This window comes from Prunus persica, chromosome G8, assembly GCF_000346465.2.
Source record: "Prunus persica cultivar Lovell chromosome G8, Prunus_persica_NCBIv2, whole genome shotgun sequence".
Classification (NCBI taxonomy): Eukaryota; Viridiplantae; Streptophyta; class Magnoliopsida; order Rosales; family Rosaceae; genus Prunus; species Prunus persica.
Window position 1 is genome coordinate 16992723 of NC_034016.1, and position 26956 is coordinate 17019678.

A 26956-nucleotide genomic window follows, 5' to 3' on the forward strand; every position below is an offset into this window, starting at 1 on the left:
ACCGTAACATTCTTGTTATAACTTATATTAAATGAGACTACCAGAGAAATTTGTATGTCACATGAGGTGGAAGATAGACAAAAAATAATAATAAAGGACATGTACTCTTATGACAAGAAAGTTTTAGTTTATATATTAATTTGAGAAGATTAAGCAGAAATTATCTCTTCTTTTTTATGTTTTTTTTCTTACCAAAGTTAGGAAGGAGAAGGGGGAAAAACTCACACGGGTACCACATGAGCTTAAACTCAGGATCACTTTAGAAGCACACCAAAAATTTGGGTCAATCTAACTAACACCCAATTGGTAAGAAGAAATTATCACATAGAAATGTTGTGTATAATCCCTCACAAAGTTGATCGCTAATCGCATTAACTAGCATAAGGAAGTTGAATCTGAGGAGTTGAATGTGAGAAAGTTCTAGTCTATATATTTGGATGTAAAGTTTGCCAATTTGAGTCATCAACTGGAGTTGCTCCTCTTTGTCACGGATATGCTCAACCAAACAATAAAATGTCAGGATTTTAAAACCCGAACCTCTTAAATAAGATATTATCTCTAATGTCTTATTAATCTCCAATGGTCATATAAAGTACAAAAAGGTGAGAGGATTTGAGCATGAATTAGTCCAGATACAGTAAAGATCCTCCCTTTATATTGCCGGCTACAACGTGGAATTGTTTATGCTATCCCACTCCATTCAAACTCAAGCTTTATTTAAAATATATATATATATATATTAACAAGTGTCGTAAATGAGATTTGAACTTAGATCTTCTTTAACAAAGTGCTTCGTTAGGTCAAATAATCATTAGCACCCATGCTTAGGTTTAGATCAAAGGAACTTACCCTACAACTCCTTTAATGATAATCCAATGCCTACTAAGACCCACTAAAGTGTCTTTGGTTTGGTGTGTTGAACTTTGTTTGTCATGTAAAACATTGGATTATGATAAGCCAAAGTATTGCATCCACCATCATTGTTTCCTCTAGTCCAATTGCTTTTTCTCCTCTCTTTTTTTTTTTCTTGAATTTTTATGACTTTACCTCCCGCCATGAAATAAGGACCACATCAGTGCATTTGATTATGCGAATTGAAATTAAAATTCACGTTAAGGAGAGAATAAGGTTGGATGCTTCCACAGTTCCACTATAAAATCCCTCCTTGCCCTTCAAAGTTTTCTCAATCGAGAGATGCATACACAGAGAGACACAAAAATGGGAAAGGTTGGTCCAATATTTCTAAACCTTTTGCTCTCACTATGCCTAGCCATGCCAATGGTACAAAGCACCATTGAAGGACCTGAGATTGAGCAATGGTTTCAAAACCTTCATCTAGCAAAACAGAAGCTGACCCGTCTGCACTTCTACTTCCACGACGTCGTTTTGGGCCCAAGCCAGACCTCAGTGGGGGTAGCCCGTGCACCCAACACCTTCAAATCACCCACCTTGTTCGGGCTAGTCAACATCTTTGACAACCCGCTAACCACAGGACCCGAACCCACATCTGAACTCTTGGGTCGAGCTCAAGGGCTCTACGGGTTCGCCTCCCAAGAGGAAGTGAGTCTTCTTATGTCTGTGAACTTTGTTTTCACAAGTGGCAAGCACAATGGGAGCAGCCTCACCGTTTTGGGTCGTAACCCAGTTGTGCATTCAGTCAGGGAGTTGCCAATAATCGGTGGAACTGGTGTTTTCCGATTGGCACGTGGGTTTGCGTTGGCCAAGACTTATTTTATTAATACTACTCTTGCCATTGTTGAATACAATGTTGTAGCTCTGCATTATTGACTGAGAAGAGTGGTGGAAATCGTGGGTTGGTTTGCTATTTGTTTAACAGTTTTTTCGTGCTTTGCTGCATTTAAATATGTTATACAAAGTTGGGACTTCCTGGAGATATTTGTATTCTCTATTGGGTTTCTTTATGTCACCACACACACCGCATGGTATGAAAATAATAATATTAAAGACGCAAAAGAATTTCTTGTATTTCAGTCGCCAAATAATATGGCGAATGACATAAACAAGTATAACATTAGCACGTGCATAAGTTTAAAACCCTAACTTTTGAGATAGGTTCTGAAGCCCCTTAACATTACTCGTTTGAAATATTCTTATGGAAGGATAAAGTATGAAGCCAACCCACCTTACAAGTCCTTTTACTGGTTTCTTTTTTCTTTTTTCTTTTCTAAAATAGAATTATTCACCCACAACAAATTTCAACTACATATCGAACTAACCAATCAAGCGAAGACAAGCGGACACAACAAGTAGCAGACGACCATAATAGACTAGTTGGTTTTTTTTTTTTTTTTTTTTTTTTTTTTTGGCAGTATCTTTGATCAATGATAATTGCAGTAGGGGAACGAAACAAGGTAATACCATTTAAACCCGCCAACTGCTCCAAACCCTAACCTTGTCTCCAATGATTTATACAAAACTGCATCAATACCCTAAACTAAAAACATCTGAAAGGATATGCGACTTTCATGGGCTTGTTAAACCTTGGCACCTTGCTGGCAGAATGTTAGCAATTGGCCCTTTCTAAGACCCCATTGTGAAGTGACGACACATGACTCATAAATTATGTTCTTTTTCATTTTTTCTATCGGTTGGTATACAGGCATTTTTGGACTAGATATACTGACCACATTGTTGACCACATTTATCGTAGAGGTAAGACCCACTTCCATAGGTAGGTCTCAAAAGAAAATATAGAGGCGGATCTCAGCTCAAGTAAAGTTTAATTCTTATTAAACATCTGTTCTACCACTGTTTCTTAGAGGATCTAGCTGCTGGCATGATGAAAATTATGATCTTCAACTAACAGATAACAGAAATGAAAACTAAGTGTCACTCAGATCTCGGCAGATTCCAAGACTAGAGTTGGAAAAGTCTAATTGATGCACAATTCATAAATCTGCATCAAAAAGGCACACGCTGTCAAGAATAAGATTGCATTCCAAATGCACCGAAGAGGAAAACGGCAAACACCACCTCTCAAGCAAAAGATGACCTCCTCATTTGTCAATTGTCATCCTGGTGATGGCTTACTAGACAAAGAAACTAGGGGAACCTATTGGTGCTGCTCTACCTTTCCCCAAAAAAACTTCGAAAAAGACTAAAAAGTTGATTGTTTACAGAGCCCTCTGCCACGTACAAAGAACATCAAGTAAAGAAAGTAAAACACTCAATTTTATATTCAAAGCCCTTAACCATGCACAACCAATACCAAATGACTGGAGAGAATGGAGGAGAGGCCAAGCAATCAACAACTTTGGCAATATAAATGAATTTCCACACACAATTAAGACAAAGGCCTGACTGAAAAAGAAGCAACTGTGAGTCCAGTACCTTAAGAGAACAAAATTCACCAACTGCCAGTATCTAGTTAAGAAGCTAAAATCACTATGATCAATGAAATACTAGATTGAAATGAGTTGAAACGAGCAGCTCAGAATCACTCACTAGTGGTGATGACCATCACAAGATGACCTCCTCACCCACTCTTGATGATGACCCATACCGCAAGGCTGCTGCAGCACAAATATTACTCTAATTTCATCACTGTCCATACTGCAACTGTTGAGGATACGTGAAGAACTTTCTGAGCAGAGGAATGAGGCCGAACAAAGCTATTTGAAGCTGTTCTGAGCTATTCAAGCGCACGCTGATTTGTCCAGCCCCCCTATTATTTACATTGGCACGAGCAATCAGGTTTGTATGTCGTCCAACTGGAATCTGAGACTGTATATTGCCTCCAATGGCAAGATCTCCATGCCAATCCATTACGGACAGCGAAAGAGTTGATAGCGAACGACCCAAAGGATAATCTTTGTCTCTCAACTGGGCCTCCAAAGTACAACCATAAGCAATATCACCACGAGCAGTCATTGCACCACCAGTCATAACCATCTGGCACCGTTTATTAGCAATAAATTTGTCTTCGACTTTCATCCCAGCTGATAAAGCATCACCCAAGAGAGTAACTGAGAGACCAGCCGTTGCCTTATTCTTCTTAAAATTACTGAACCTCGTGTCACTTCGCAGAGTATAAGCCAAGTCCTTCCCAACAGTCTGCATATCAAATCCTAATGAAGTCGCTTTCCCTTCCCCATACTTTATTGAACTAGCTACTTCCATTTGGACATTGGCATCCTTTTTATCCTTGGTAACCTGGCCAGAAAAAGACAAGGGTATTTTGTCTTTAACAACAAACAATCTTTCTGCATTTATGCCCTCATAACCAACATCATGATCCCAACCATGAGTTTCTAGAACAGGTCTTACGATCCACTGGTTGGAGGAATCTAGATATCGATAACGGTGACTTGGATTATCAGAATCAAAGGAAGCAGGCAAGGCCAAATCTGGCATGGGAACAGGAACAGATGCTGCCCCAGAACTTTCCTCTTCAACATTTTCACCATAATCATTTGGCAGTTCCATTGCTGAAGCTGCCAACTTTTTCATCAACTTCCGTCGCTTTTTCTCTTCCTTCAACTGTTTCTTCATGAAAAGCTTTTCCCTATACTCTAACTCATCAAAATATGCCTTCTTCTGAGCTTTAGAGAGTTTCTCCACCTGGGCCTTTGTCAAACGTTTAAATGGTGGCAATTCATCATATTCTGATTCATCATCAGAATCTGAAGATTCATCCAGTTCATCATCTAGACTGTCATCATCACCAAACTGCTCCTCAGGCAGCTTCAACTGTGGTCTTGATTGAAGGAGGGATGAGAGAAGGAAAGGTAAAGGAGGTGCCCTAGACCGAGTTGCAAAAGGTTTTCCAGGTGGACTATCTTGCAACTTCAATAGGGCATTTGCTTCAGCCAGAATCTTGGATGCAAATGACAGCAATAACAGATGAGGCTTCCAAACCTGACCATTTGGCAAAACTCTCTGTCCAGCCCTATTAGTTCTGCAAGCAGAGTGGTTCTCTACTAATGAAACAGGATTCATGAGCCGCATATCCCCGGCAGCCTGACGAATGGCTTGCTGGACAACATGAGATCGTTGAGTGACAAACATGTCATAACTAGAAGCTGTGCCATTTGGGCCATCAGGTGGAGCTGACGCAGCATGAGTCAGAACCACAATCGCATTGAACCATATAGATGCCCCAAAAATGTCTGTGATGGTGCGCAAGAGTGGCATATCACTGAAATCCCTGCTCTGCATGTCCAACCTATCAAGATACAACACAATATCTGGAGGAGTTTTCTTGATAAAGCGGTTCACAGCCAGGAGAATCTTCTCATTTTGACGCTGGTCAGACCAGGAAGGTAAAAGGCCAGGTGTGTCAATGACTCGAACTCTAATCCCTTGCACGGTCCCCACAACATCCTGTACTTTCTTAGTCCCCATCTGAAAAGCATCAGTGTTGAACTTCACTTCATCAAATATAGAATTGATGGTTGCACTTTTACCAACTCCTGTCTTTCCAAGAACCATAATTGTGCAAGCAAAATCAAGGGGTTCATTCCCTGATGCCTCAAGCTGCTCTGCCATGGCACTTGCACGGTCAAAACTAAAAGCACCAACACGGCCCCCATTTCTACCACGCAGCTGCTCAGCTAGTCCCAGTCTGTACAAAACCTGAGCCACAACAACATTATGTGGAGTCTGCCCAAGCCTATGTGCAAGACGCAAAAATTTCACTCTTATCATTTGAAGCTTTTCACGAGTCTCATCAGACTCCTCTGCCTCTCCATTAGCAGGGTCCTCAATTTGCTGGTTTTGCACATGAGATACTGTACCATTTACTCGAGGATGCTGTACCACCCTAGGTGCAGGTTCCAATAGTGGGGCAGCACGGCCAAGACCAGCTGGACGAGTAGGAGGGGTAGTGGGGTTTGTAGAATTTCCAGATGAAGAAGAATGCACTGATGCTGGCTGAATCTCTTGTTCTCTGTTCACTTTATTGATTCCCTTCTCTGCCTGAATGCTTTCTTTCTTTTCAGGCTCTTCAGGGGCAGCAACATTGTTGCAAACTTCACGAGCGATTTCATCAGCTTGCAGAGGTTGATCACCTTTGTTACTCTCTACTCTCAAATCAGCATCACCATCCTGAATCTTCTCTGTCTGCCCAGTTGCAGATGTTTCAGGAAAAGCTGAGCTCTCTGATGTCACAGCTCTTTCCTTCCCATCCTCCCCAGACATTTGTTTAACAGATGAAATTCCTTTTAGTTCAGATTTTTCCCCATGATGCTCTGGACCCAGCAAAGTGGAAGAGTCTTTCACTTCTCCATTCCTGTAATCTTGATATTCTGCATCTGTACAAGTCAAAGTCTCTCTTAGTTCTTCAATTTTATTATCCTCTTGCCTTGCTTCAATGCAGGGCATAGCATCTTTTGATTCAGCACTATCACCTTCTTTATGTACTGTATTTTGTGACTCCGCAACATTATCATCTTGGACCTTCAAAGGATGGCCATCTAACGCACTTAGCAGTCCCACATCCTTTTCAAGCTGAATCTTTAAGCTCGAGGAATTCTCCTCTAATTCCTGACCATTACCAGCTTCCTTCGAAATCTCCTTGTTAAATTCAGTTACTTGAGGAGAATCAAGATCAGCAGCTTCATTATCTAACTTTTCATCTGTAGGCACTGTCTCTGAAATTGAATTATCAAAATTGTCCTTCTCAGGTTTCTTATTTTCAACAACTACATCGGGCTTTACATCAACATCATCCCCATCTGTCAAAACTGCTGTACCAGCACCAATATCAGAAACCTCTTCCACCCCAACTTCTTGGCTACCCACCAATCCATCAGGCTTTAGATCAACCTCATCTGCATCCGTCAAAACTCCTTTTTCCCCACCAGCACCAATCTCAGAAACCTCTTTCACCCCAACTTCTTGGCTACCCACCAATCCATCATCCGTCAATCCATTTGATTCAACATTGTCTGTTTCAGACTTCACATTCTCAGGAACTACAGACTTTACATGAACCTCATCCCCACCTGTCAAACCTGCTATTCCTTCACCAGCCCCAATCTGAGAAACCTCTTTTACTCCATCTTCTCTGCTACCCACCAACCCATCGTCTGTCAATCCATTTGTTTCATCGGTCACTGCCTCCTTTACAGTTTGTCCATCATCAATTGCGCCTGCCACTGCAGCCTCATCAACACTGTTCCCACCCACAAAACTTCCCTTCTTCTCTTCACCATTCACGATTGCCTCCTCCTCCTCCTCATCCTCATCATCATCAGGAACCCCAATTGCTTCTTCAAAATTCTCTATACTAGGACTCTTAACAAGAACGGCCAAACCTAAACCACCAACTGTCTCAGCCTTTCTTTCTCCATCAACAGCAGCAGCATCCTCCAGATCACGTTTGGTCCCCTGCTCCTGCAAGTGTTCTTGTATCTCTATTGCCTCCTCAAAAACATCATCTTCTAAATCATCCTTGAGTCCATTAGACCCCTCTGCAACCCTCTCCTCAAAAACCTCAAGTTCAACACTCTTGTTTTCTCCCACGTTAGACCCGCCAGCAATCTTATCACCATTTTCCATCCCAAATCCTCAAAATGCAGCTACAAAACCCTAGATTCACCAAAACACAGAAAACCCCAATTCTCAATAAGCACGATGATGAACAGATAATAATCATTTCAGGATCATATTATTCACCGCAAACCCCAAAGAAACCAATCATAACAAAACTCCATTGACAATACAATTTTCACTACAAAATTCTAAATTTCCGAAGCAAACAACACCATTAACATTTCCACTGTGTATATATCAATTATTAACCAATACAACAATTTAAACGAAACCCCCCAGATCCTACCATGGATTGTTATTAGGGTTTTGTGCGGAAAACAAAACACAAAAACTAAAACCGATACAAGAGAGTTGAACTGAGATAAAATAAATAACAAATAAAAGAAAAGGCTTACCAGGTTTTCTGGGTTACAGAGATAAAGGCTCTGCCTTTGGTCTCGCTTCGATTGAGAGAGAGAGAGAGAGAGAGAGAGAGACTGAGGTTCGAGGATTTTCTACTTTTAAGCGGACTTCGTGTTTTCGATATCTCTACACACTCAGTACTTGGCTTAACCAGCAGAGTAATTAAGGATAAGAGTCCAATTAACGGTCCAGAATGATCCTAAGTTTTTAATCCGACGGTCCAGAGTTTTGCATCGATATCATCGTGAAAGACGCCAATCAAGCTGACGTGGACTGAAACTGATAAAAGGGTTTCCTGTTTGCCTTTTGGAATTTCACACGTGTGGATCAGCGGGTTTGGTGGCTCTCCAAGAGTCACGTGACCTGCACCGACCGTCCGATTTTGATGATGACGAATGTGGGAGGGTTTTTGTTTGCTTTGCCTGTACATCTTTGGTAAATGATGTTCACGTGACTATCACGTGATGAATTTAGGGCACCATTTCCAAGCATGCTGCACGAGTCTCACTCTCTCACATCGATTTTCTTGGTGAAAACGATGCTTGGGTGGTTGGATCTTTTCAATTAAAAAAATGTGCTCGAAGGAGGAGGAAATGATTTCTCCACTTACCAAAGACATATAAAATGTGCTTGAATGTATATATTTTTTAAGAATTCCATTTTAAAAATATATTGTTGTAAATGCATGATCAATTCCATTTTATCATGCAATTGTGATGTTACAATGTCACATATAAATTGTCGACACAGTTTTTATACTATTATATATGGATATCTACTTGACATAAATAAATTTAAGAAGTTTACCCAATATGAATGCTATAAAATCATTGTTTAAATAAATTAATTACTTGAGATATTGGGGAAAATTAAACTATTTTGATCAAATTTCATTTTATGATACGGCCAACAACTTTGTAATAAAACGCCCACTAGAAATTCTTTATTGTGCTTGGTAAAATTGTTACATTAGAAACTGAATTATTGTATGATAATGCTAATTTGAGGAGGATGAGAAGAATGCTTTTATTATTGAAGTGCTTCAAATAATATATGATCTAGCTATTGTATAAGTGTGGGGTTCTACTGAAATTTGCAGAGCACTTTTCTTTTTGTATGATGATGAAGAAGATGATTACTGCGATGGTAATGGGTGGGTGCAATGAGAGTTGGTGAGTTTTAATTTTGGAGAGAGAGATGTGAGAGAACAAGAGAGAGGTATCAAGAGCGATAGAGCAAAAGAAAGGTTGACAGGAGATTGGGGTGGATTTTGCAGAGAGAAACTGTGAAAGAGAAGATGGGGGAAATATTGTTTTTTCTTTTCTTTTCTTTTTCTAAGTGGGATGTGTGGGTTGATGTTATTTCATTTTAAATTTTTTTAAATGATAATTTTAGTCTCTATATATTATAATTTTATTCTTTAAAAAAAAACTAGTTATAAAAATGATTTTCTTTTTTAGATGAGACATTAACAAAAGTGCCTAAAACTATTGAAAAAAAAAATTTATATTCATTTTTTTTAATTAAAGAAAGTTATATTCTTTTTTAGATGAGATATTAACAAAAATTATATTACATTGAAAAAAAAACTAACATATTGATTACATAATGCATTTTTAGTTAAAGTTACACATTTTTTGTTTTTACTATTTTCAATTTGTACTACTAAATACATATTAACTGTTTTCAGTTTTCCAATTAAGTTACTAGACACATTCTTGAACCTTGAAAATGCAAATTCTTTATCTTGTTTTCATTTTTTGAAAATATTATCTGAAAACATTATCCAAAAACTTTATCAAACAAGCTCAAAAGGTTCATCTTGGGTCCCATAATTTTAGGGTCAAGCGTTGATCAGACAAAATTAGATTATCGCCCATTATTTTATATAAAATGAAATTTTAAAAAAAAAAGTAATTAATATCAAAATAATACAATTGATACTGTAAATTAATCTAATATACAAGGTGGGAATTTAAACTTGAGTGTAAGGGTGTGATCTCACTAACTAACTTCTAACCCACATCTACTAACCTAGTTTCTTTTAAGATTAAGATAAATTAAGATTACATAAACCAGTTGCTATGTATTGATTGAGTCATTGACATGTGGGAAGGTTGTAAGAGTTGTGACTCATCATCATTCACCACTCATGTTTTGTACAAACACGAAATTGCTAGCATAATATGATGGATAATACCTTTTTTTTTTAATTATTTTTTATTTACCTGAAAAGTCAAAATCAATATTCTAGGGCAACGGGCATGATGAAATGAAACAATGAATATGGATAATAAGTAATATGTTAATAAAATGGATGTCAGTTGTTAATACTTAATTCAGTTATTAATATGGGATTTGGTACAAGAAGTCAAATGTCCCGATTAAAAATTGACATGATCTAACCTTCTATTCAACGGTTAAAACGTTAATGGTTCTGGAATATATATATATATATATATATATATCAAAATGTAGAGAATGGTGAAATATTTTAAAACTATGAATATGCTATTAATCAAAGACAAATTTAAAAGCACACAATTTTAATTAAAATATGGTGAAATAGTAAAATACCACTGATTTTTTTTTTAAAAAAAAAAAAGGAAAAATGCTAGATGATCAGTTTGGATTGTTATAGGTTTAAATGCTTGATTAATTCTAAAATATAATGAGGAATGAAAATGCGAGTGGGATTCACGCAAAGAATTCAATTTTTGATTTTGGAGGTTGAATTTTTTGGTGGAGGTGGTATTCTAATTCCTGAATAACTAACCCATTATGAATTCATATTTTTTTTACCCATTATATCCTCGCCCAATTTTTAAAATTTAAAATTTGTTATTTACTTTAACCCAACAATGAGGGCATTTTAGCAATCAATTTGGTTTCAATTCCAATTCATCAGAATTTAGTAAACAACTTATAAGAAATCAATACCATCCTTACCCCAATTCCATATATTTTAGTAAACAACTTTAACAAGAAATAAATACAATGTAATAAGTTTCTTTTTAAATGTGGGAGCCCAAATTAATCCACAATATAGTAGGCACTTTCTATATACCATAAACCTAAGGAAGTAAAGTTATAATGAAACAAAGAGGTCCACCTCGCTTTATGATCGAGAGCTAAGGGTGGGCATCAAAACTGTGCCAAACCGTGTCAATCTCGTGTCGTCCTATTTAGTGTTGAAGTATAAACCGGATGATACTGTGTCATCCAGTTACTGTTTGGCATGACACCGGTTCTAAATTTATGATCTCGTTTGGTTACTGTTTGGCATGACACCGGTCATCCAGTTACTGTTTGGCATGACACCGGTTCTAAATAATACCGTATCGAACAGTACCAAGAAAATATTAAACCCCAATTTCATATTCCTCCTCTCCCTCGACCATTTCGACTCCAGCTTTCTTTCATCCGTCTCCCTTCTCCTTTCATTCCCTCTATTCTATATGTTCTTCTCCCTTATCTTCTCATTTTCCTTCCCTCTATTCTTCTCTCTCTCTCTCTCTCTCCTTCTCCAAAGTGTATAAACAAACTCTTGAATCTTGATTGTTTGTAAACTTTGTATCATGATTGATTTATAAAAATTGCAAGATTTTTGAATTTTTGCAGGATTTTTACGGTTTGAACGTGTTCTAAAAAACTCTCATCCCGTGTCATTCCATCCCGATTCCCCTATTCGAAATTGACACCGAGATGACCTCCATCTTGTGTCATCCCGTACCGTGCCCACTCCTACTGAGAGCTATATGACCCCGACATCCGAAGTCCTAAATTTAATTCCCCTCTCCTCTAAAATATCCAAAGAATAAATTAAAAACATATATATTATTGAGAAAAACAAAGCGGGTTAAGGCCCACCCGAGTTACATGGTACGCATCAAAACATCGGATCAGTATGTGTACGAGCCCACATTGTCACTGTCAATTCAATCATTACTACCGGCAATGCTCGCCGTCGCCGGAGCAAAACCCTCAAGGCCCATAACCACCGCCACCGCCAACCCACCGTAGATGAAGAGACTTCAGCACAAACCTCTCATGGTTTCACTCTGCAATGCCCTCTTTCTCTTCCCCAACTCTCACTCTCACCAAGCCTAACAAACGCCTCACCGCCAAGCCTCCCTGCGTCGTCCAATCTCTCCTCAAACTCTGCTCTCAAGGCCACCTCTCGCAAGCCCTCTCGTCCCTCGACCTGTTAGTTCAAAAGGGCATCCGCTTACCCACCAAGACTCTCGCTTTCCTCATTCAACAGTGTGGAGCCACTGGGTCTCTCAGAGAAGGCAAATGGGTTCACATCCATTTAAGGCTCACTGGTTTCAAACACCCCCCACCGTTTCTAGCCAACCATTTGATTAATATGTACTTTAAATGCGCAGATGACGTTGAGGCCCGCAGGGTGTTCGATAAAATGTCTGTTAGGAATTTGTATTCTTGGAACAATATGCTTTCTGGGTATGCTAAAATGAGGAATCTGAAGGAGGCGAGGAGTTTGTTTGATAAAATGCCGGAGAAGGACGTGGTGTCGTGGAACACCATGGTGATTGGTTATGCCCAGAGTGGAGTTTGTGATGAGGCTTTGAGGTATTATAGAGAGTTAAGGAGATTGTCAATTGGTTACAATGAGTTTAGTTTTGCTGGTGTTTTGACTGTATGTGTGAAATTGAAGGAATTGGAGCTTACTAGGCAAGTTCATGGGCAGGTTTTGGTTGCTGGATTTTTGTCAAATGTTGTGCTTTCTAGTTCGCTTGTTGATGCTTATACCAAGTGCGGGGAGATGGGAGATGCTAGGAGATTGTTCGATAACATGCCAGTGAGGGATGTTCTTGCTTGGACCACACTAGTTTCGGGGTATGCCAAATGGGGTGATATGGAATCAGGTAGTGAATTGTTCAGTCAGATGCCCGAGAAGAACCCTGTATCATGGACAGCTTTGATTTCCGGCTATGCTAGAAATGGTCTGGGGTATGAAGCCCTTGCATTGTTTACGGAGATGATGTTGTATCAAGTTAGACCTGATCAGTTTACCTTTAGTAGTTGCCTTTGTGCTTCTGCTAGTATAGCTTCACTTAAGCATGGTAAACAAGTACATGCGTCTTTAATCCGAAGTAATTTTAGACCCAACACAATTGTTGTGAGCTCTCTTATAGATATGTATTCAAAATGTGGGGATTTAGGGGCTGGAAAGAGAGTTTTCAAGCTCATGGGTGATAAGCAAGATACTGTATTATGGAACACATTGATATCTGCCTTAGCACAGCATGGTAACGGTATAGAGGCAATGCAGATGTTTGAGGACATGATCAGATCAGGAGTCAAACCGGATAGGACAACTGTTGTCGTCATTCTCAATGCGTGTAGTCATTCTGGTCTAGTGCAGGAAGGGCTTAGTTTTTTCAAGTCCATGATTGGTGATCATGGCATTGTTCCTGATCAAGAACATTATGCATGCTTGATTGATCTCTTGGGTCGAGCTGGATGTTTTGATGAATTAATCAACCAGCTCAAGAATATGCCATGTAAAGCTGGCGATCAAGTTTGGAATGCGTTACTTGGTGTCTGTAGAATTCATGGAAACACAGAGCTGGGAAGAAAAGTGGCTGAACACCTTATTGAATTGGAGCCTCAATCTTCTGCTGCTTATGTACTACTTTCAAGTATATATGCTGAACATGGTAAATGGGAGTTGGTAGAGAAGGTGAGACAACTTATGGATGAGAGACATGTGAGGAAAGAGCGAGCCCTTAGTTGGATAGAAGTAGAAAATAGAGTGAATGCTTTCACCGTATCAGATCGGTTGCATCCTCTGAAGGAAGAAATATACTCGGTTTTGGAACAGTTAGCTGGCCAGATGGAAGAAGATGCTTCAGTACCTAATTCTGTGAGGTAAAAATTTGATGTTTTGTTACTTTGCGGGGCGGTAAGATGGAGAAGAAGTGATATACCATATCCATTCAATTTTTTTTATAATTTGTAACATGTTTTGAAGCTACTGTTTTTAGATTCGTTAGATTTAAATCTCCACAATGACATACTTGCGAGATTTTTCAATAAAAATCTAAGTTTCTAATCCCGTGGAGGGTATTATGCTTTGTTTTGCATAGTTCTTTTCTGTCATTATCTGTACAAGACAAGCTTTATCCTCAGGCCTGTTATACTACACTTGAGTGACTTTTCCACTTAAGCTACATGGAGTTTTCAACTTTCAATTGGTATGCAGATAACTGCAAAGTATGCTCATTTCTCATTTAGACCACAACAAGCTCAGGCTCTAAGTTTGGGCGTGCTGTACATACTTGACCCAACTTGAATGTTGAAACTTATATTAGGCATGGGCTTCCATTTGGCTTTAGTTTGGTTGGAACTTGGATTGAACTATGGCTGAATTTTGTGCTAAGCCTCTGTAGAAAGTCTCATAATCTTTTTAACCATTTGCTCATTAATTCTGCACTGTTGCCAAGTGATCTATTCCTGAACTATAAACTTACTCTGTAGGGTACAGATTCTGTGGGGCAATATTTGCACATGGTAGACCCCATGAAACTTCATGGTGTGAGCTTCTTGACAATTTTCTTGCTTGTCTAATTAAGGAGAGTGGGTTTTTTTCCAGGATTGTGGCCCTTATCAACCATAATGAATTTTTGTTTCTCAGAAGTTTTCATATCGTCTATTGAAACAGTAGAGAAAACCATCTTGACATTTGGACAGGAAGACAAAGCTTTACGGATGATTATACATGTCATCACAAATTATGTTATTATTATTTTTTTTTTTATAGAAATGATATTCTACTTTAATTTAATCTAAATTACAGGGAGGGGGATTCGAACTCGGGTGCAGAGTGAAGAGCACATCCGCTCTAACTAACTTGGCTAAGCCCATGTCTGCATCACAAGTAGTGTTATGGTCTGCTATTGATAGTAAATGTTTCTGTAATGAGCATCTCTGGTAAATTCTATTGACCAGATGAGTAGACAGTAATGCTACACCAGGGTTAAAACTTAAAAAAAGTGAGGAACAAAATTATTCTTCTAGATACTACGGTTTCTTGTTATGGGAAACAATATAGAAAAGATAATCAAAACCAACAGCCAACAGCTCACATAGCTTTGGACAACCATACAAGTGGAACAACCAAAGAAGAAGACTAAATAAAATCGATGAATGCAATTGGACCAGCAAGACAAGATGATCAATTATGACTCTCCACCAATAATTCAATCAAATGGGCGACCCACCAAGATAAAGGTAATACATCCAAATCCAGTCCTAATCAAACTCTTGTCAATAATTATTAAAAATTTATGCACTGATGAACAATAATCAGTTTTTGTACGCATCAATGGGTGCTGCCACAATAAAAATCTGTTGTCTGACGTTACAATGCTTCCTATTATGCGCCACAAAAACCTTTTACTTTTCTCTGCATAGCTTGCTCCTATTTACAGCCAGAAAAAGGCAGAAGAGGAGGAAGAAGAAGAAGATAGAATCCGTTCTGCTTCTTCGTTTTTCATATTGGAGATGGGTTCTCATGTCTCTAAGCAGGTAGAACGGCGAAAGGCGATTTCGACGGAGAAGAAAACTCTATGTGCTCTTCATCAAAACTGTGGTGAGGAGTTTCCAGGCTGTGACTACAAGCCTTCAGACAGGAAAAACTGGATGGCTGGCATCAACCCTGAGAAAGTTCATATAAACAAGATCGTATGGCCAGGAACACATGACTCTGCAACCAACAAGATTGGATTTCCAGCCATCACTAGGCCTTTTGCTCAATGCCAATCTTTGTCCATCTACCAGCAGCTTGTGAAAGGCACCAGAGTTCTTGATATTCGAATTCAGGAGGATCGCCGCGTCTGCCACGGGATTCTCCTCACTTACAGCATAGATGTTGTGATCAATGATGTCAAGAAGTTTCTATCCGAAACACAGTCTGAGATCATAATCCTTGAAATCAGGACTGAGTTTGGACATGAAGACCCTCCGGACTTTGACAAGTACTTGGTGGATCAACTTGGAGAGTTTTTGATCCATCAGGATGAGCATGTCTTTAACAAGACAATCGCGGAATTGCTGCCAAGGAGAGTGATATGTGTGTGGAAGCCGAGGAAGTCACCTCAGGCCAAGGCAGGGAGCCCTCTGTGGAATGCAGGGCACTTGAAGGATAACTGGATCGACACGGATTTGCCATCCACGAAGTTCGAAAGCAATCTGAAGTATTTGAGTGAGCAGCCACCAGTTTCAACAAGGAAATTCTTTTACAGGGTGGAGAACACAGTGACACCTCAGGCTGATAACCCGGTTTTATGTGTGAAACCTGTGACCGGTCGGATTCATGGATTCGCAAGGTTGTTCATAACTCAGTGCTTCTCTAAAGGTGTTGCAGACAGACTGCAAATCATCTCCACGGATTTTATAGACGAAGATTTCGTCGATGCATGTGTTGCAGCTACATATGCAAGAATTGAAGGAAAAGCCTGAAGAAGCTGAACTTGCTCCTTGTTTGTGTGCAGTGTGTAGTTTTTTTTTCTCGTGTTGATAAAATCTTCCTTCCCACTATGTAATTTAATTCAATCCATGGAATTTGTACTGTTATTGCAGATTGATAAGGAAAAGAAACATTTTCTACGAGCAAAAGACCTTGAAATTGAAAGTTAGAATTTCAAAAACCTTAAAGAATCATATGATTTGGTTTGCAACATGGAGTGGTTGAGTGGATAATTGGCCTTTGGATGTGTATTGCTCAACTGCTTTTTGGATTTTCAGTAACCAGACGTATTTTCTTGGTTAAGGCCGAAATTCTTTTTGTCGGCAGGAAGAAAAAACAGGAAAACTAGTGTCATTTTCCGACGAGGAAAGAATTATATGCAAGGTACAATTTTTAACTGATTATTTTCCAGTTCTCTATAGCAACGGTATAGCCGTGCGGCTATACTATTTTTAAAAATAATTTATTAAAAAGACCCCAGTACAGCCAGGCGGCTATACTATTTATTACAAATAAATAAATAAATAAAACCTTACATACCTAAACCCACGTTCATTCAGAACACCATTCCTAATTACTTCAACAATTCAGAACCACAGAACCCAGCCACCGCCATTTTCATTCAAAAGTCGCACTACCACTCATTTCTTCTCGGGGACGATGAATTTCGGCGAGCAAAACACATTTCGGGAGTCGTTTGGCCTCCTCGACCAAGCTTTCCTGGCCGGCATCAATTTCTTCGACTCTGCAGAAATGTATCCAGTGGTTCAGCGAGCCCAGACTCAGGGGAGGAGCGAGGAGCGTCGTTTTGGCAACCAAGCTTGCTTGATTTGTGCGTGCCAATTTCTTGATGAAGTTGACTTATGTTAGTTTTCCTATCCTGTCCTAAGCAGTTCTTGGAGAAATTCAATTGAATATTCTGGGCTAATTAGTAGCTTGAATAATATAAAATTAGCTTGAAAAGTAGATATATTATATTTAAATAGTATAGCCGCGCGGCTGTACTATTTAGCAAGAAAATTTTGAACCCCAAGTATAGCCGGGCGGCTATACTATTTATTATATTATATTTAAAAGTATAGCCAGCCGGCTATACTATTTATTAAAAAAATTACATTAAAAATGTAAGAACAACAACAAAATTAAGAGTACGGCTGGCAAAACAACAAAGCCAAAGCTGTGTTCAATTCAGTACATTCAACCAATGGGGATTGGGATATCAACAAAGAGAGAGTTCCTCAAGAGTTGAGAAAACTGGATCCAAGATTGCAAGGAAGAAAATCAGGACACACAGAAGAAAGCATTTCCTACTTAGTGCCTATATCATATGAAAGAATTTCTGTTATATTGCTGGAATTATATTAGACAAGGAAACGTCTACTACAGTCTACTTCCTTCTACAGAATTTCTGTTTCAGATCTTCCTCCAAGCGTTGGAATATCGATGAGAATGATCCTGCAATTAACATAAGGAAGGTTATATTGAATCGATGTTGCCTACAAGAAGTCACAATGTTACTAGAGTGTCAGCAATGCCAAAACCATGCAACGCATATTTATATAGTTTTGAAGCGGAAATATTAATAGCAGATTGAAAGCAATAAAAGAAGTATTAGAACTTAAAAAATAGGTGGGTGAAAACCTGAAACTTGACTCTCTCTCTGCTGTAGAGAGCCTTTCACCAGAAGTGTGCCTGGGATTTGCTGAAAAACCTATAAAGAAAAATTTGTAAAAATCAAGCGCAACTTTAAAGACAATGTCACCAAATACAAGCCCAGCAATGACATAATCGTACCGAAACACGGAAACTTAGGTTATTGGGAGGCAAGTTCAAACAGCTTGAGCTTATAGTCGCCTCTTGCACATCTTCACAACTAGCAACTCTACCACAATGTTGTGACTCACTTTTCAAGACTGCGTCTAAGTGATCTTTTGTTGTAGTCACCTATTAAAATTAAATAATGCTGCATGTAAGTACACACCATATCATTTGATAAATAAACAGAATAACAAATTAACAGATGAGCATACATCAACTGTAAATGAGGATGTGTTCAGGTTACACAATGCACCACTACTGCAGAAAAAGGATTCGACTGATTGCAATACATTTATGGCACTGAATTTTCGGTCGAGGCCCTACAAAGTAGACAAGGTGTGGGATTAGACATCACATTAGTAGGAACAAGACGATAACAAAACGCAAGAGATGATGAGAATTATGATATGAAGTGATGTAACTGAATAATCATTGATACCCATTGTATGCCTACATAAACACATATTTGCTTATTACAGAAACAAAAGATATCTGCTAGTGCATACTTTGACATAAAAAATGGAAGGTAAAATAAAACCTTCTCAGCTCACTGCTCTAGGCATTCAAATTTAAGGAAGCCATAATGCTATACGAACTATTCAGCAAGTTACATGCACAGGGAAGGACTAAGAACTATTCATCTTTCAATAATTTGACATGCTCATAAAAAGCTCAATAAAATCAATCTTGGAGGTCGCCCGTTAACATTAGAATAATGGTATAATTGCCACCAGCCCTCATACCAAGCTAGTTCCTCCTCTTCTCTAAAAGCAGGTTGGTCATTCAAACAATCAAATGGGTGGGTGTTTGTTGGGTCATGGGGTTTGGGGGAATCCTTAACCTCATGTTAAGAACTCATAGCTTCAGATTTGCAACATTCAGAATATCAGGTAGATGCATTTCTGATATTGGAAAAAATTGAAACACCAGAAAAGTAGGACAAAGAAACCTCAAGCATGAAAGAGAGGTTGTTCTTCACAGCCACATGAGATGATGCAATCTTCTTGGCAGGGGACAAAAAGGACCAGGCCAGCCCCCATCGACATGTTTGGCCTTGAACAAATTCAGTTGTCTTTACCACAGTAGCTCCAACTTCCCAAAGCTTTGATGTTAGGATTTTGAGGTTGAATTTCCTCCCAACCATTGATGTGTACCACCTGCAAGTCAAGGGTGAGACATAAGCGCTCTAAGAAAACTACCTTGGGACAGAGGAGATTTGGGAAGAGCATAATGCATAAAAAATAATTTTACCGAAAAGTATGCTTCAACGTGACACTATCTTCAATAATGCGAGTGATGAAAGCCTTTTCTCCACCAGGACAAATCATCTCCATTGGGGTCCCACCACATGAAGTTTTTGGATTTAGTCCTGCTTCCTCCATGGTCTCAAAAAATGGAGGGTTACACATGCAGAAGTCAAACTCCTCACCCTCCCTAACCACACCAAGAAGAATAGGTGGCCCACAATACCTCTTATTTGCATTATGATTCAGATTGGAGGAATTGGATGAAGAGGAAGGTGAAAGAGCTGTTTCCCTTCCCATATTTTCAGTCAAATCTATTTTGCTTGAAGTACTAACCAACATCTCTTTGTGTGATCCTTCCAGTGGAAGGGTCTCTTTGCCATTTTCAACCTTTCTAATTTCAATTAGTTCCGAGATATGTGGATTATCTCTAACATTTTTCTCTGCCCACTCGAGTGCTACATCAGTCACATCTGCAACCAAAGTCAGTTAATATGAATTTTTGTTAGGTTCTAAGCAGACATTAATATATTCAAAAATCCAAGCATGTACTAACTAAAACAACTAATGAACAACCTGACCCAACAAAACTCCACCCCAGAAGAGATGCACCAAGAAGTGGATATATGCAGTTTGCTCCAGTTCCGATATCAAAGCCCCTCACTTTATCACCACCATTGCTTGTAGTCTTCACAATGATGTCAGACGAGAGAAGATCTTCAATCCAATGAATGTAATTCGATCTATTGGGCACTGTAGGGCATAGCTGCCCATCAGGAATCCACCTGGGAAATCAAATGCACAATCAACGTACTGCATATACGGACCGCCATGACAATTCAACTTCATTAACTGAATAGACTTCAAGTATTCAAGTAAAACTAAGATGATACTACAACCGGGGGTATCTTTAAGTTGATCAAACAAGTAAAACTCAAAGGCTGCAATACTTCATGTCTAACTTTTGAACCTAAACAAGGTGGCAATGGTTTTGAATTCAGTGATAGAACTAAAAGCATTGGATAAAGCAGACACACAAAATCTGTAGAACGAAAGCATATTCAGCTAGAAGAGGAAATTGGGCAGCCTCAAAGTCAAAACAATTAAGAAAACGAAAAAGATACAAGCTTTCAAATAAAAAAACAGAAACAAACCAGAGCACCCACATTCACAACTCTGTATTCTAAATTCCAACAATTACCCAAGTAACCAAACTAAGATTTTGAATAAGAGAAGTTACCAATTGAGGTGGTGGTCGTGGAGGAGCAGGACCCGGGTGAGTTCCCGGGTGGCGTTGAAGTCGGTCCAGTCGATTCTGGGTCGACCATCTCGGGAAAAGAAGACGAAGGGCTTGAAAGAGGGGTAGAGAGAAGCCAAGTGAGCGAAGTCGGGTGGGTTCTCGGAGTATTTGTTTCTCGGGTGGGTCATGGGTCGTTCCTCCCTTCTCTTCCTCTTCTTCTTCTTATTCTTGTTCGTCAGCATTTCACATTTGGCTCTGTGAGACTTAGCCCATGAGCTAAATAAGCCAACCATCAATTTATGGCCTTCTATGTCTGAGTCGCTATCATCATCCCCACGCAAAATGGCATCATTGAACTCCTTCACTTGTTCATCCAGCTTTTCCACCTGTTCGTCCAGCTCATCCAGTTCACTGTTTTTCATGGGGTTTAAGAGATGAAAAGAAAATTGAGATTGAATGAGAGGTATGCTGAGAAGGGTGTTACTTGGGGTCTTGCAGATGGCTTGGGACAAAAGGGTATTTGACTACCTGCTGAAGGAGGGAGGAGGGAGGAGGAGAATTCTGGTGTTTTAAGTTGGCAATTTCATCTCTCCCTCCCACATTCATAGAGACCGCAATGTGGCCGTTAATGGGCCAACCAGCTTCAATTTCGGCTTAGCTCTTTCTAATGTAAATAATGGGCTTAGTTTTGGGCTTACACAAGTTGGATCTCATCTCTCCCCAAATTTCTTTTGTGGAGGGTTAGTTAAGGGTGATCCATTTTGTATGGATACAAATACGAGATACGAAATACGATGCCGCACAATACGAGTATACCTTAAAGTTTGAGTCAATGAACGGGTATTTATTGGCTCAGCCTCATAGGGTACATGTATTGTATTATATATTGTAAGATCCACTTGCCTAGACAACTGACAACTATTTAAAGCTGAACTAATGGATTTTTTTCTTCTTTTTCCAAATATGGATAAACTCGGGATTTCAAAATGAGGTAGACTATATTTACTTTATAGGTGAGCTGTTAGATTTTAGGTCAGGTTAAACTTTATAGTAATTTTGGCTTACCCCATTCAAATTCAATTTTCCTTACCTGCAACTCTTCACTTTTTGTCTTTATAAATAATACCCAATTTTTATAAGTAAAAACCTATGACTAGGATCCAACTCATCAAATTACCTTATCAAGCTCAAGATCTGATTTTTTATCCATTTTAATCTCCCAAAATACCCCTATTTAAAATTCAACGTTTAATGTAATGGTGTTTTAAATTTAGTTCCCCAATTTATTGTGGTGATTCCCTCCAAAATTTTGATCTTTAAATCAATCATCATTAATTGTCCGTTTATTATGGGTATAATATAGAAATAATGAAAAATAGGTACGTTATTTTGTAAATATGTTTTTAATTCATAAAAAGTGTTAAAAAAAAATTCTATTACAAAGTAACATACCTATTTTTGTATAGAAATAATGTACCTATTTTCTTACATAGTCGGTACAAAAAAATTCATTCATTCAAGCTATATATTGTTTTACCTTTTTTCTATTATTTTTTTTTATACATAGAATCATCTAATTAACGTACCTATTTTTTCTACAAGTATTGTACCTATTAATGTACCTTTTTTTCTACGAGTATTGTACTTATTAACGTACCATTTTTTCTATGAATATTGTACATAATATTAGAATATATATTATACATCTATATTATTGGAGGATATTAGGTCATGTTTAAATATAATTGAAGAATGTATAATAAAATTCATTTACTCGACATATAGGAGGTTTTCTTCTTTTTTTGGGTCAAACATATAGGAGGTTAGAGCATCTACAATCATGCTTCCTATTTTTTAATTAAAATTTAGCTAAAAACACACAAAAGTTATTTTAGGAGCTCACTATAAAATTTGAACTTCAATCAAACTCCCTAGTTTCATGAGTCATAAATACTATAGTTATTTTTTAATTCAATATGATTGGTTCATCTCTTTTAAAAATAATATAAAAATATAGTTAACATTAATCAAAAGTTTAAACTATGCATAAAACAAAGCAACATTAAATAATATGGAGCCACTAGGAGTCTTTTCTCTCTTCGCATATTTAGAAGCTCCTAGAGGTCTCCCTATTTTAGGAGGTGGCTAGGGAGAATGGTTGGAGTTGTATTTTTCAAATTCCTTCCTAAAATTTATCTAAGGATGTGGTTTAGGGAGTCCATTGTGGATGCTCTTAGGAAGGAATATTTGAAGTAATTTGATTGTAGCCCATTATTTATGGGAGTGGAAACATGAATGTGCAATGAGCTATTATTCATTTGCCTTAATTAGGTGATTGGAAAACGGTTAGCAACCAAATAAATATCTAGTGACATGATTTGTAAATAAATCAACCTACATGGACACATTTTATCCCAATTTAAAATTAAATCTTACTTAAATATTGTATTATTGTTAGGTTATTGTCTAGAATTTTTAAATTATAAGAGCCTATTTTAGTATGACCCTAAATTTTAAAACCTATATACTAACTCGTATGCGTTCCTCACCACCGTCATGCACATGAAGCAAGGATCTAGACAACTGTTGAACATCCGTTTCTACTACATTACAAGACTTTGTTCTCAATCTAAACCCAACAAAAATTCAAGATAAAGGAGGGAAAAAATCAAATGCAAAAACATATGAATTCAAATTACACTGTAACTATGAAACCCTTCAAGAAATTCTCGACTCCACTACCAGAACAAGACAAACTCATAGTGCAATTCCTAAAGTTCAACAATAACACAATCACCAATTAAATTAAGCCACCGAATACCTTGCCCATATAGGGTACATGCCTTTACTTTACTTTTCCTTTCATTTTCTGTCCTCCCACCTAGGGAGGCATACAAGTTGTGGACCCAAAAAGACCCCTAATTTATCGGTTCTTTTTAAATAAAGTGGACTTCTGCACTTTATAAAAGGAGGAAATACTTTCTTCATTGCTTTAATTTAAGGTGTATATTTATTATTATTTTTAATATTTTATATTTATTTATAGGTTTAATTATAGTTAGTTTTTTACTTTATATTTATAAAATTATGATTATATTTGTGAACTTGTATCAAATATTAAGAAATATAATAAAATTACACTTTAAATTAAAGTGATGAGTAAAAATACTCTCAAAAAATAGAATGAACAAGTCCAAGAGACCAAATGGCAGGTGAGGTGGGGCCAATGAAAAATACATATGCCAAGGAACAACTCAAGTGGATAGTCATATTATTACAATGCCAAAAGGAGTGGGCCGAGCTTTATCAGTATATACAGTAAGGAAAAGTGGGACCCGTGAAGAAACGAGATGTTTATCCATATCACCTGAGTCAGCACAGTGCTTCATCCCTATATGGATAAGCCCTTTGCATGGTTGTAAGTTGTAACTTACAAGAACACCACAATTTTGTGTACAATCCGTGTTATTAATTATCTTTGCATCGAAGAAAAATGTAGATCATATGAGAGAAAAGGAAATGATATTTAATAATGCAGATAGAAGTTAGTTTGTGAATCATTTATATGTAGGAATATGTAATTCAAAAAATTATAAGTAAATCTCGTATATGTGCAATCATCGACAACAAATACCAATATTGCATTATAGGAATCAATTTAAGTGTACTAGGTTTTCCAGCTCTATATAAACCAACACACACCTCTCTCATATTCAATTCCTCAAGCCCTTAAACACTACCTTAACATTTGCCTCAATCCTCTCACCTCAATTTCCTGCCTCAAAACCCAGCACTTAACCAACAAGGTTTCAAAACTCCATCCATGGCTGCAGTCAGCTCAACTTCCACACTGTACGAGGTTCTTGGGCTCACAATGGGTGCAAGTGGGCATGAGATCAAGGCAGCCTACAGGAGGCTAGCCAGAAGCTGCCACCCAGATGTTGTGGCCACGAACCAAAAACAAACGTCCGCTAATGAGTTCATGAAAATCCATGCAGCTTATGCAATCCTGTCAGACCCTGATAAAAGAGCAAACTATGATAGGGATTTCTACAGGTGTCCACAGCCTTTTCGCTCTTCTTCCTATTCGTCTGCGAGCATGGCGGCAGCCGCCTCGGCAATGGCGGGGTCTTCGAGACGGACTTACCGGAATTGGGAGACCGATCAGTGTTGGTAGCTCAAAACAGAGAAAACAGGGGAACGCCCTTTTAAGTACTTATATATATATATATATTTTTTTTATATTTTTTTTAATTTTTTTTTTTATGATACAATATTGCTGCTTCTTTTCTTTATGATTTTTTTGGTGGACAAATGTTGTCTGAAATGAACAGAACATCAAACATGACACACCAAAACCAATTAATAATTAACAGATCCCACTAGCATTATTTATTTGTTTTATGGATTTTTTCAGATTAAACTAAGGGAAGACACATGCAGCAACAGCACCAAGAACATTTAATAATGGTGAAAAACAAAATTAAAAATGAAAAAAAAAAAACAAGAAAAAAGTTATTCATCTTTGGCCACAAATCAGTCTGTTATCAACTATATAAGTCACCATCAGGCATGAATTCACATGGAGCACCTCCGTTTGGTGTCATTGTTTCATTTTTCTTTCCTTGCTTGGACCAGAACAATCCAAATCCAACCTTATCTGGTTTCAATCTAAGTGCTTTCTATTCTTTGATGGATAATTTGATTGGTAATTTCAAGAGATATTAAAATATTGGTGTGGAAGATTACATTGGGGGTTTCTTTTACTACTGTATTCAATATCCAACCCAACAAGTTAAACTATTAGATGGAGAATTCCAAATTAGTATTTGAAGCTCTTGAGATCTGTCTTGTGAATATTTTTAGAGTTATCTGATCTTGAATTATGGACTCATTCTATATAGTGAGGATTTTATTTAAGGTCATATGTTTTAATCGTTGAATCAAACTAACTAATTTAATTTAACTACTAACTGATTTGATCAAACGATCAAAAGATAAAGTCTTATTTAAGGACTTTATAGAATTCTGCTAAATTATGTCTAAACCTATTTTCATTTTGGGCTTGTTCTCAAATTAGGACCAGCTTCAGTCATGGGCTTATGTTGTCTCCAGGCAGGCCCCTGTTGAGACTTGAGAATCAATGAAGGCCTCCCTTCATCAAGCCTTGCTTATCATCACAAGTCACAAATTTTCATGGAGACTGGCCATATGGTAAGTGACCCTGCCATAATTGGTCTATTTACGAGAGGGGCGCTACTTCCCTTGGCGGCACTCGAAATAGGAAATGACAAAAAGGAACCCTTTAGTCAATTGATGAAAAGAGTCACTTCGATGATGGTGGCGAATCAGAGTTGCAGTAGCAGCAATCATGTCTCTTTAGAGCAACTCCACCCATTTGCCCTTAGCCATGGCAAGGGTGGAGCTAGGGCAAGCACTATTCACGTGAATAGTGGTTGCCCTTGCAAATAGTAAATCGTTTCTCCACCCGTTGCCCTTAGCCATGGCAATTACTATTCACTTTTTTGTTTTTTCCTCCTATTTTTTAATGAAAATAATTAATTTGGGTAATATTTTCAGATAAGATTTTCGGATTCCTACGTGTCAAGACTATTCATAATCAGATAAAATTTTCGGATAAGATATTTGGATTCAAATTTCGGATTAATTTCAAAGTTCAAATTTCAGATAAATTTTTGGGTTCAAATTTCGAATGAATTTCAAAATTCAAATTTCAGATAAATTTGGGTTCAAATTTCAGATAAATTTGGGTTCAAATTTCGGATGAATTTCAAATTTCAGATATGATTTTCATCCAATAAAATCAAGCCACATGGCATGTCTATCTTGCCAAATTTTTCTATAAAACCAGAGTCTCAGCTCATACCTCTCACACCACATCTTTCTATATTTTCATTTCTGAGAGTTTATAATTCATACTTCATTCATTCTGAATGGAAGAATTTAGGAGATGCTTGGAGAGACAAGAGAGAGAAAGAAGAGAGAGAAACCGTAGAGCAGATGAAGTCAATGAGTTGCAGAGACAAGTCGATGAGCAAGTTCTCATAACAGTGGCTTTGGAAGAAGAAGAGAACCAAGGTCGCCGCCATAGTTCACAAGCCGGCCGCCGCCGGAATGTGGAAAGACATAGGCATTCTAGGGGTAAGAATCTTTTGGAAGATTATTTTATCCCAACTTCTTTGTACTCTGATGTTGATTTTCGAAGGCGATTTAGAATGCAAC

The 26956-nt window shown here is 37.9% G+C and overlaps 6 protein-coding genes across 6 annotated transcripts; 4 read left to right on the forward strand and 2 right to left on the reverse strand.

Annotated features, from left to right (window-relative positions):
• LOC18766719 (dirigent protein 21) lies at nt 918–1903 on the forward strand. The gene has a single exon (XM_007200746.2). It carries the CDS (start codon nt 1195–1197, stop codon nt 1786–1788), a length of 594 nt encoding a protein of 197 aa, XP_007200808.2. The 5' UTR covers nt 918–1194; the 3' UTR covers nt 1789–1903.
• Nucleotides 3171–8053, reverse strand: LOC18766878 (translocase of chloroplast 120, chloroplastic). Its single transcript, XM_020570877.1, has 2 exons — nt 7911–8053; nt 3171–7551 (listed from the first exon to the last, which is right to left on the reverse strand). Exon 2 carries the CDS (start codon nt 7519–7521, stop codon nt 3562–3564), a length of 3960 nt encoding a protein of 1319 aa, XP_020426466.1. The 5' UTR covers nt 7522–7551; nt 7911–8053; the 3' UTR covers nt 3171–3561.
• Nucleotides 11676–14013, forward strand: LOC18766826 (pentatricopeptide repeat-containing protein At2g21090). The gene has a single exon (XM_007201529.2). It carries the CDS (start codon nt 11984–11986, stop codon nt 13814–13816), a length of 1833 nt encoding a protein of 610 aa, XP_007201591.1. The 5' UTR covers nt 11676–11983; the 3' UTR covers nt 13817–14013.
• On the forward strand, nt 15142–16560 carry LOC18766496 (PI-PLC X-box domain-containing protein DDB_G0293730). Its single transcript, XM_020570805.1, has one exon. It carries the CDS (start codon nt 15448–15450, stop codon nt 16402–16404), a length of 957 nt encoding a protein of 318 aa, XP_020426394.1. The 5' UTR covers nt 15142–15447; the 3' UTR covers nt 16405–16560.
• LOC18767317 (methyltransferase-like protein 16 homolog) lies at nt 17740–21297 on the reverse strand. Its single transcript, XM_020553817.1, has 8 exons — nt 20714–21297; nt 20050–20258; nt 19481–19946; nt 19179–19386; nt 18442–18549; nt 18206–18355; nt 18053–18122; nt 17740–17866 (listed from the first exon to the last, which is right to left on the reverse strand). Exons 1-8 carry the CDS (start codon nt 21133–21135, stop codon nt 17799–17801), a joined length of 1701 nt encoding a protein of 566 aa, XP_020409406.1. The 5' UTR covers nt 21136–21297; the 3' UTR covers nt 17740–17798.
• LOC18767602 (chaperone protein dnaJ 11, chloroplastic) lies at nt 24537–24890 on the forward strand. Its single transcript, XM_007200150.1, has one exon. It carries the CDS (start codon nt 24537–24539, stop codon nt 24888–24890), a length of 354 nt encoding a protein of 117 aa, XP_007200212.1.